The sequence below is a fragment of the Pongo abelii genome, chromosome 9 (genome assembly GCF_028885655.2).
Source record: "Pongo abelii isolate AG06213 chromosome 9, NHGRI_mPonAbe1-v2.0_pri, whole genome shotgun sequence".
NCBI lineage: Eukaryota > Metazoa > Chordata > Mammalia > Primates > Hominidae > Pongo > Pongo abelii.
The window spans coordinates 732,030-741,986 of NC_071994.2; the positions used below are offsets into that span (position 1 = coordinate 732,030).

At 63.3% G+C, this 9,957-nt stretch overlaps 2 protein-coding genes across 7 annotated transcripts; one reads left to right on the forward strand and one right to left on the reverse strand.

The window, feature by feature from the left end:
- The first annotated feature begins 235 nt into the window (after positions 1–235).
- On the forward strand, positions 236–6,210 carry CD151 (CD151 molecule (Raph blood group)). Of its 6 annotated transcripts, XM_063728333.1 has the most exons (10): positions 309–373; positions 2,234–2,295; positions 3,422–3,512; positions 3,610–3,801; positions 4,122–4,196; positions 4,601–4,705; positions 4,811–4,969; positions 5,297–5,383; positions 5,488–5,742; positions 6,184–6,210. In XM_063728333.1, the coding sequence occupies exons 3-9, from the start codon at positions 3,429–3,431 to the stop codon at positions 5,545–5,547; spliced, it is 762 nt and encodes a 253-aa protein (XP_063584403.1). In that variant the 5' UTR covers positions 309–373; positions 2,234–2,295; positions 3,422–3,428; the 3' UTR covers positions 5,548–5,742; positions 6,184–6,210. The 6 variants fall into 6 exon arrangements, with proteins under 6 accessions (XP_024111201.1, XP_054380061.1, XP_009244270.1 ...); XM_024255433.3 differs by having other exon boundaries at positions 236–373; positions 5,488–6,210; XM_002821342.5 differs by having other exon boundaries at positions 300–377; positions 5,488–6,210.
- Positions 6,211–7,574: 1,364 nt separating this feature from the next.
- On the reverse strand, positions 7,575–9,926 carry POLR2L (RNA polymerase II, I and III subunit L). The gene is made up of 2 exons (XM_009245996.4): positions 9,784–9,926; positions 7,575–7,851 (listed from the first exon to the last, which is right to left on the reverse strand). The coding sequence occupies exons 1-2, from the start codon at positions 9,876–9,878 to the stop codon at positions 7,743–7,745; spliced, it is 204 nt and encodes a 67-aa protein (XP_009244271.2). The 5' UTR covers positions 9,879–9,926; the 3' UTR covers positions 7,575–7,742.
- Between the last annotated feature and the right edge of the window lie 31 nt (positions 9,927–9,957).

Consider the following 9,957-nt stretch of genomic DNA (forward strand, 5'->3'; position numbering starts at 1 on the left):
GGGCCGGGTCGCCACAGCCCAGGGCCTCTGGCTGGGCTGGTCGCCGTCTTACCTCCGGGCCCGCCTCCCGCCCAAGCTTCTCTGTCCTTGGACGGGATGGGCCCTTGCTAGGCTATTGGCGTCCCCAGGGCTGCAGCTCGCCCGGCCTCCGCATTGCCGGGTCGACCCCCAGCGCCTACACCCACCGGCTCCCGCCCGCCACGCGGGTTCAGACCTGCGGAGCGCCTGCCGTCGCGGGCGGGGCTTGAGGCCGGGGCGGGGCCTGGGCGGGGCGGGGCGTCCCCCTCGTAGGCCCCGGTCCGCGCATTCTCAGCGCTGGGAGCCGCCGCCCCCGCAGCTGCCGCCGCCGCCGAGGCCCAGACTCCGACGCGTGGTAGGTGAGTGTGCGGCCACGACAGCTCGGCCGAGCGGGGCGAGCGGGGCGAGGGGGGCGAGGGGGGCGAGGGGGGCGAGGGGGGCGAGGGGGGCGAGGGGGGCGAGGGGGGCGAAGGCCCTGCGCGCCCCAGTCCCAGAGGCCCAGCCGCAGGCGCCGGGAGGTTCCGGGAGGCCGCACCCACCGCCTGGCCCAGCTCCCTCCCTGGCCCTTCCGCGGGAGGCGGACTCCGGGCGGATGGGGGAGGCGCAGCGGGAAGGAGAGGCGCCTCCCGGGCCCTTGGACAGGCCTGACGGCCCCCTTCGGCCCAGGGGTCCCGGGACGCGCAGTCTGGACACCCTGCTCATTGTCCCTGGACACGGCCGTCTTCCCTCCGCCCGCAGCAGCCCCCGCCCGCGTGCAAGTGGGCGCGCCATTGGCCGCGCCGGGCGGGGTCGGCGGCGGCGGTGACCTCATTGCAGTGCCCCGGGGACGCTTGGCAGGCGCGGAGTCCCAGGTCCCCCTGACTGGGGCTCCCCCTGATAGGGCGCGGGCCGCCCAGGGGCCTGGTGCAGGTCCCGGGGACTGGGGGAGGAACAGACAGCTATTTCTGGACGGCCCTTTCCCAGGGGGTTCAGAGGGACCAGGCATTCCTGGGAAGAGGGGCCATTCCTCAGCGGGTCGCCTGTGTCCTCGCGGTGGAGGACGCATCTGTGCCCAGAACCAGCTTCTCCAGAAAGCCTGGGACCACACAGCCAGGCCAGGGGCAGGTCCGTGAGGGGCTCACACATCCCCCCAGCTCGGTGGCAGACACACATCCCCCCATCGGTGGCAGACACACCCCTCCACTCGGTGGCAGACACACATCCCCCCAGCTCGGTGGCAGACGCACACCCCCCCTCGGTGGCAGACGCACATCCCCCCATCGGCGGCAGACGCACATATCCCCCCTCGGTGGCAGACACACCCCCCCTCGGTGGCAGACACACCCCTCCACTCGGTGGCAGACATACATCCCCCCAGCTCGGTGGCAGACGCACACCCCCCCCTCGGTGGCAGACGCACATCCCCCCATCGGCGGCAGACGCACATATCCCCCCTCGGTGGCAGACGCACATATCCCCCCTCGGTGGCAGACACACCCCCCCTCGGTGGCAGACACACCCCCCCCGGTGGCAGACACACACTCCCCCCTCGGTGGCAGACACATCCCTCCCCGCTGGTGGCAGGGTCTGCCTGTGCCACCCTTCGTGCGTGTATTTAGGCCCCGGCTCCTTCACGGAGGGTGAATATCCCCTCTCAGCTCAGTGGTCAGGTCTGTCCCCCTCCAGCTCCATGATGCCTCTTTCCCAGGCTGTAGCTGCCGCTGTTCGGAGGGGAAGGGCCAGTGATGGGTCTGGAGCGAAGGCCGAGAGTGGGGCACCTGGGGGAAGGTATGAGGTCCCTCCCAGGATCAGACTGTCCTGAAATGTCCTCTGCCTTAGGAGGCCAAGGCGGGTGGAACATCTAAGGTCAAGAGTTCCAGACCAGCCTGGTCAACATGGTGAAACTCCGTCTCTACTAAAAATACAAACATTAGCTGGGCGTGGTGGTGGGCTCCTGTAATCCCAGTGACTCAGGAGGCTGAGGCAGGAGAATTGCTTGAACTCAGGAGGCGGAGGTTGCAGTGAGCTGAGATCGTGCCATTGCACTCCAGCCTGGGTGACAGAGTGAAACTCCATCTCAAAAAAAAAAAAAAAGTCCTCTGCCTTGCCACACCCTAGCCCAGACTAAAATACCGGGCTTGGCCACTCCTCTCTCTGCCTCCAGAATGAACCCGGCCCACTCTGGCCCTTGGGCCAGACCTGTAACCTGTGACCTCACATGTCCTTGCCCCTCTAGCCTAGAGTCCTGGGGAGCTTCTGTCCACCTGTCCTGCAGAGGAGTCGTTTCCAGCCCGGCTGGTGAGTGCTGGCCAGGGTGGGGCAGAGCAGGCGGGGCGGTGAAAGTCCAGACCTGGCTGTGCTGTCTGGAAACGTGGCCCAGGGCACTCAGCTGCTGTCTGCACCCCACGCCCTCCCTGGCTTCCCCGTGCTCACAGCTTGCCCACTGCTGCATGTCGGGTGGGCACAGGGCATCTGGGGAGGGGTACAGCCTGTCTGCGCTGCCCGCTCGGGTTGGTGTGGGTCCCCTGTCCAGGAAAAACCCTCCCAGTCTGCCAGGCTCCACCTGCCTCCACCCTCCATTCTCCCCACTCCGGTCAGGATGAAGGAAGGGCTGCCCTTCAACAGACCGTAAACAGGCCTGGAGAGCTTAGGAAGGGGCTGAGCTGGGGCCTGTCTGAGCCCCTGCACCTCTGCTGTCTTGAGTGGCCTCCTCCGCCCTTACTGCAGGCCCGTAGGCTCCTGCCAGCCTGTGATGTGGGGCGGGAATGCCGTGGGGAGCGGGCAGGCTGGCATGAGCTCACCGGAGGTACCCGCTAGGGCTTCCTCCCCCGGCCGCCAGCAGGGGTGAGTCAGCAGTGATGGCGGGAGGCCCTCCATGACCCCTGTCCTGTCTGTGGGCACCAGGGGTCTGTTCTGGCTGTCAGGGCTCCTGAGTCGCTAGGAAGTGATGCATCCTATTCCCACGGGGGCTCATTTACAGGCCTCCCAGGACAGTGGCTGGCTCTGCCTCGACTTCTGGGCTGGCTTGGGCATCTGTGTCCCCTCCATTTTTTTTTTTTTTGAGACAGAGTCTCACTCTGTCACCCAGCCTGGAGTGCAGTGGCACCATCTCAGCTCACTGCAAGCTCCGCCTCCCAGGTTCACACCATTCTCCTGCCTCAGCCTCCCGAGTAGCTGGGACTACAGGCGCCCGCCACCACGCCCGGCTAATTTTTTGTATTTTGTTTAGCAGAGACAGGGTTTCACCGTGTTAGCCAGGATGGTCTTGATCTCCTGACCTTGTGATCCGCCCGCCTTGGCCCCTCAAAGTGCTGGGATTACAGGCGTGAGCCACTGCGCCTGGCCCTGTGTCCCCTCCTTCTATCCGTCTCCCAGTCAGGGGCCTGGTGCTGTGGCCCCGCTGACCCCTCCCCTGCCTCCCCAGCCCCAGGATGGGTGAGTTCAACGAGAAGAAGACAACATGTGGCACCGTTTGCCTCAAGTACCTGCTCTTTACCTACAACTGCTGCTTCTGGGTGAGGAGGGGTCGCCTTGCCCCCACCCCCACCCCCACCCCTCCCGGGCCACCATCAGACCTGGGCAGACGCGGTGACCATTGTGTACTGCTTGTAGCTGGCCGGCCTGGCTGTCATGGCAGTGGGCATCTGGACGCTGGCCCTCAAGAGTGACTACATCAGCCTGCTGGCCTCGGGCACCTACCTGGCCACAGCCTACATCCTGGTGGTGGCGGGCACTGTCGTCATGGTGACTGGGGTCTTGGGCTGCTGTGCCACCTTCAAGGAACGTCGGAACCTGCTGCGCCTGGTCAGGAGGGCACAGGGCCACGGGGTGGGGGTGGTGCGGATGGGCCCAAGGAGGTTGTCGCTGCAGGCTTTGAACCTGTGCTTTGCTGTGCTCACCTGGGGGGGTCACGGTCCTTCCACACCTGCCTAGTCCTGTGGGTCCCCACGTTCCCGCTGGACCAGCTGAGGGAAGACACCAGCTCTGCAAGAAAGCTTCAGGGAGGGTGGCCGCCCCTCAGCCCCCACCTGGAACCTGGGGAGCCGGGGTGGGGACTCTGCTCTGAGGTGCACTAGGCCTAGGCACTAGGCCTCAGAACAAGGGTGCCCTTGTGCCCCCCTCAGTACTTCATCCTGCTCCTCATCATCTTTCTGCTGGAGATCATCGCTGGTATCCTCGCCTACGCCTACTACCAGCAGGTGAGAGGCCTGGGCAGGCCATTCAGAGATAGACATGCACAGGCGGGGCGGACACACACAGATGCACACGCGTGGCTAGCCCCGACCCCCACCCCCATGGTCCCAGAGCTGACCAACATGCTACTGGGCCCTGGAGGTGGGGTCTAGGTCTCTGCAGGGGCACATGGGGTCAGGCAGGTGTCCAGGGGATCCAGAAGCCCTCTCTGCCTCTGCCACACTCCATTGTCACCCTGGTGACGGTCCTGGCACCACCCAACCTCCCCTCACGCCGAGGTCTGACCTCAGCCCTTCCCTGTGGCTCTGAGCCGGGCCCTGGGCCTCCCCGCCGGCCATCCTGGGGCTCTGCCAGCCCCACCTTGGAAGGTCTTAGACTGAGGCTGAAGTTTCCTGCACCCCAACCGCAGCTGAACACGGAGCTCAAGGAGAACCTGAGGGACACCATGACCAAGCGCTACCACCAGCCGGGCCATGAGGCTGTGACCAGCGCCGTGGACCAGCTGCAGCAGGAGGTGGGTGGGTGGTGCTGGGAGGGCGCGTGCATCCCCAGGGCCTCCCTGGACCTCTGCAGGAGCCTCTGGCCCCAGGTCTTACCCCCAGCCTTGTTTTTGATGCAGTTCCACTGCTGTGGCAGCAACAACTCACAGGACTGGCGAGACAGTGAGTGGATCCGCTCAGGGGAGGCTGGTGGCCGCGTGGTCCCTGACAGCTGCTGCAAGACGGTGGTGGCTGGTTGTGGGCAGCGGGACCATGCCTCCAACATCTACAAGGTGGAGGTGGGTGTACAGCAGGATCACGCCTCCAATATCTAAGAGGAGGAGGTGGGGGGGGCACCCCAGTGACTGGCTGTGGGCAATGGGACATGCCTCCAATATCTACCAGGAGGTGGGGGGTCACCCCAGTGGCCAGATGTGGGCAGTGAGACCACACCTCCAATATGTACGAGGAAGTGGGTGGGCAGCCCAGTGGCTGGCTGAGCTGTTGGTGGCTGTGCTGCCTAGGTGCTAGGGGTGGGCTTGGCCACACCCTGGAGGCTGGAGGCAGTAGGAGCCAGTGGGAGGTGCCCCCTGGGCCTGCCTTCAACACCCATCCACGCCCTGCAGGGCGGCTGCATCACCAAGTTGGAGACCTTCATCCAGGAGCACCTGAGGGTCATTGGGGCTGTGGGGATCGGCATTGCCTGTGTGCAGGTGAGGACACATGAGGGTGGCGGTCATCTTGTTGGGGACACGGGGCAGGGCGGTGGCTGATGGCCCCATGACATCTGCTTATGCCCGCCCGGCTCTGCACACAGGTCTTTGGCATGATCTTCACGTGCTGCCTGTACAGGAGTCTCAAGCTGGAGCACTACTGACCCTGCCCCGGGCTTGGCCGCGGCTCGCTGTGCCTTGCTGCTGCTGCACCCAACTACTGAGCTGAGACTACTGAGTACCAGGGGCTGGGCTCCCTGATGACACCCACCCTGTGCCATCACCATAACCTCTGAGGACTCCAACCGCAGAGGCAGCTTCAAGTGCCTTTTGCTGCACACCAACGCCCAGCAGGGGAGGTGAGGGGGGCTGGCGGGGCGAAGTTTGGGGGGTGTTTTGTGGGGTTCCCCGGACATACTCTCTGCCTGGTGGTCAGATGCAGGCTGGAAGGGGCCTTGCTGAGTGGGGCAAGGCCGAGTGTTCCCAGCACGGGGAGAAACCCTTCACGCCCCAGGCCCTTCAGGAACTAGGGCTTTGCCTTGCAGCCATATGGCCCCATCCCAGTCGGGGCAGCCAGGAGAGCTCTGACCCTTGGGCCTGGGCCTCTGCCCCTCCCCACCCAGGCCTCGTCTCCCTCAACAGCCAGAGCCCCTGCTGTCTTCCCCACCGCGGTCACCACCACCCGAAATGCCACATGATCACTGTGCACTGCCCTGTCCATGTGCCTGTGCGGGGCAGGGGCTTCCTGGTTTTGTTTACTGCTGTACCCAGATGCCTACAACTATCCCTGCCACATACAGGTGCTCAATAAACACTTGTAGAGCAGATGGACGAGCTCGCTGTGCTGGTAACAGATGGTGGCCTGTTCTCAGGACCCTCGCATCCAGCAGGGTAGACAGACCCCCCACCCCCAGCCCAGTGTCAGGACAAAGAAGGGCAGAGCCAGGAGGACGCACCCCCCATGGGGCTCCAGGGAAGGAAAGTCTGATGCCAGGGACAGCTGAGCACAGGCCTCAGCAGAAAGAACCGAACATGTTCCTAAATGGTGAGATGGTGTGTTCAGAGCCCCTGGGGGAGAGGAAAAATGGTTTCCAAAGACCCTTCTGGCCATGGTGGGAAGCAGACGTGGGAAGGGTGCAGACTGGGGACCATGCCCAGGTAAGAGGCGTCAGGCAGGTGGGGTGGGGGCAGTAGGGTGAGGGGGTTTACACGGAGGAGCCTATAGGCCAGAGGGTAGGAGGTACCAGAGCCTGGTGTCTGGCAGAGGTACCCTGGAGATGGGAGCCAGGGCTCGGTCACTGATTGTGCCCCGCACTGCCCAGGTTCCTGTCCTTAAGGCTCCGAACTGTAGACCCTCAGGCAGACCCGTTCTCCCCTACCAGAGGACACCACGCCAGATATCTGGGCAGCAGGGACATCTGACCTGGGGTGCTTGCTGGCAGCACTGCCTGGACAGCAGGGCCTCCTTAGGGCCACCTCCCAACCCAGCTAGGAGCGTCTTAAGGCCTGCCCTCCCTGCTGGGCTTGGGTGGGACCCTCAGGGACAGGCAGCAGTGGGCAGGGGCCAGCAGGTACTGGCAGCCGTGACCATAGCAGAGACTGGGCCCCAGAAGATCTGTTTCTGTCTCTTTTTTTTATAGTTGTGTTGAGACAGAGTCTCACTCTTGTTGCCCAGGCTGGAGTGAAGTGGTGCAAACACAGTTCACTGTAGTGGCAACCTCCCAGGCTCCAGTGATCCTCCTGCCTCAGCCCCCTGAGTGGCCGGGACTACAGGCGTGAACACTGTGCCCAGCTAATTTATTAAATTTTGTTGTAGAGATGGGGTCTCATTATGATGCCCAGGCAGGTCTTGAATTTCTGGACTCAAGTGATCCTCCTGCCTTGGCCTCCCAAAGTGCTGGGATTATAGGGGTGAGCCCCTTCGCCTGGCCTAAATCTGGCTGTTCAGATTCCAAGAGAGAGGGTACAGGAGCCTCTGTGCTCAGCCTGAAGAGCACCCAGAAGGAGGGAACCTCAAAGAGCCCCGAGATGGAAGGTTCTCCTGGCAGCGCCTCCTGCAGGGGTGCCTGTGGAACAGGCTGGCCCCAGGGCTAGGAGAGTTCATGGCCCAGTCTGCTTCACTGGGCTGCCGCAGTGTGAGAGCTGGGCCTACACCTGGCCCCTGACATCCTAGTGAGGGCTGGGACCTTGGTGGTTCTGAAAGACCTTTACTGGATGGTTCCTTCCAGAGTGGGGGACGGGATACACACACGCTGCGGCCAGGCATTGCGCCAGCTCCCGGATGCCTCAGCCTCGTGAATTCGGGGCAGGACGCTCAGGGCCCATGGTCAGCACAGCAGGTGGGTGGGCTCCAGCGTGGTCACTTCTCCAGGGGTGCGTAATTGAGCAGCTTCTCGATCAGGTCCACGTGGGCCAGCAGCATCCGGCGGCAGCAGTAACGCTTCAGGCCCAGGGCGTCCAGCGCATCCCTGTGTCGAGGGGAGGAGCAGAGAGGCCAACTGAGTTCTCCACGGTCTGCAAAGGCCTGGAGCCCACATCCAACCTGCCTCTCACTGCCTGCTGGCCTCACCGCCCCCCACCACCGGCAAGGCGAACAGATTCACCCGGATCAGAAGCTGAGACCTAGCAGTATGATCCTGGCTGGAGTAACCTGGAAATGCCCAGATCCCTGGGTGAAGCGTGAGGAGCCTCCTCTCTCACCTACTCTGGCTGTACATATGTGTGTATAACATATGTAAGAAATGTAAATGAAACGAAAACGAAGTAATTGGGGGGAGCTTAGAAAACCAAGGCCACCAAGGTGCTGAAGTGCAGCCCACTCATCCAGCACTAGCCACAGCAGGGTAGCTCTCCAGGGGCCTGCCCTTAGCTGGTTCACCCCCACCCCAGCCACAGCAAGCCCTACTCTGCCACTGTGGGGTCTTTCCTCACTTCTGCTTCCTTCCATCAGGGAGAGACTACTTCTCCAGGGAGCCACCTCTCCCACTTCCCGAGCCAATTAGAAGCTTTAATTTCCCTGGGATCCAGCTGCAGTCACCCTCAAGACCTCCAGAAAACTCCCACACTGATGGCTCCAATGTGCAGAGACACAGAAGCCTGGGAAAGGGGAGGCCACATGGGAGGTCCCTGCCGTTCCTATCCCTGGGAAAGGGTCTGGACAGGCCACCAGCCACTCAGTCTAACAGCCCACTCGCTTTCCTCATTCGTCCAGCAAGCTGCACTGAGCGCCTATGGCAGGCTGGCACACACAAGCCTGGGGCTTCACATGTGACCAAGACTCAACGGGCAAGGCTCAGACTCCAGCAGGGGCACCAAGACTCAGGCACGGTGGTGACAGCAGCACCAAGGGACAAGCACAGGAGAAAGACGCCTCCCCCACAAAGCCTGATGAGGGTGGTCAGCAAGTCTGCCCTGCATTTCTTTTTCTGTGTGTGTGCGTGAGACAGTTTCACTCTCTCTTCCAGGCTGGAGTGCACTGACGTGATCTCGGCTCACTGCAACCTCCACCTGCCTCCCAGACTCAAGCGATTCTCTCGTCTCAGCCTCCCAAGTATCTGGGACCACAGGTGTGCGCCGTCATGTCCGGCGAACTGAAAAGATAAGAGAGCCAGGCGCCGTGGCTCACGCCTTTAATCTCAGCATTTTGGGAGGTCGAGGCGGGTGGATCACCTGAGGTCAGGAGTTCCACACCAGCCTGGCCAACATGGCGAAATCCCATCTCTACTGAAAATACAAAAATTAGCCGGGCGTGGTGGCACACGCCTGTAGTCGCAGCTACTCGGGAGGCTGAGGCAGAATTGCTGGAGCCCAAGAGGCGGAGGTTGCAATGAGCCGAGATCGCGCCACTGCACTACAACCTGGGCGACAGAGCGAGACTCCGTCTCAAAAAAGAAAAATAAAACAAACTTCTGGAGATCAGGGTCTCCCCAGGTTGTCCAGGCTGGTCTCGACCTCCTGGGCTCAAGCAAGCCTCTCGCCTTGGCCTCCCAAACTGCTGGGATTACAGACGTAAGCCGCCGCGCCCCCCCGTCCTGCAGCGAGGTTTGCAGGACATGGGGTGGGCCTGGAGGCAGAGACAGGAGAATAGGGCGGAGGCCAAGGGCTTTACTGCGGGTGACAAGACGCCTGCGACCCGCCAGGCCACCTAGAATCCCCAGGACACCACTGGTTTGAAGCCCAACTCCGTTCTCTCCCCAGACTTCAGGGGATAACGTTCTCCCGAAAGCAGATCACAGAGCGGGGCTGGAGAAGCCGCGCCTGAAGCTGCTCATGGGGCGCTGGCCTCAGGCAGCGCTGCGCCTCCCGCCCCGGCCCGCACCCCAGGGCGGACGCAGCCCCGGCCCCGGCCCGCACCCCAGGGCAGACTCAGCCCCCAGCACCGGCCCCGGCCCGCGCCTCACCCCTCGGTGTACTCGGCCTGCAGGAGCCCCAGGTAAGCCTCCCACTTGTTGCCGACGATCTTGCCACAAGTGAAGCAGCGTACAGGGATGATCATGGCGGCGGCGCGTCCCAGACTGCCCGGCCCGACCCAGCCGCACGCGAAGAATCCCCCCCAGGCCCCGCCCCGGGCGCGT

What these genes read in the sequence shown, in the direction of transcription:
- POLR2L (XM_009245996.4), bottom strand. Translation starts at nt 9,878, where the DNA reads ATGATCATCCCTGTACGCTGCTTCACTTGTGGCAAGATCGTCGGCAAC. An exon ending in CAGGCCGAGTACACCGAGGG is followed by an intron (nt 7,852 to 9,783) that starts GTGAGGCGCGGG and finishes CCCTCGACACAG; the next exon opens with GGATGCGCTGGACGCCCTGG.
- CD151 (XM_024255433.3), top strand. Translation starts at nt 3,429, where the DNA reads ATGGGTGAGTTCAACGAGAAGAAGACAACATGTGGCACCGTTTGCCTC. An exon ending in CCTACAACTGCTGCTTCTGG is followed by an intron (nt 3,513 to 3,609) that starts GTGAGGAGGGGT and finishes TACTGCTTGTAG; the next exon opens with CTGGCCGGCCTGGCTGTCAT. An exon ending in GTCGGAACCTGCTGCGCCTG is followed by an intron (nt 3,802 to 4,121) that starts GTCAGGAGGGCA and finishes TGCCCCCCTCAG; the next exon opens with TACTTCATCCTGCTCCTCAT.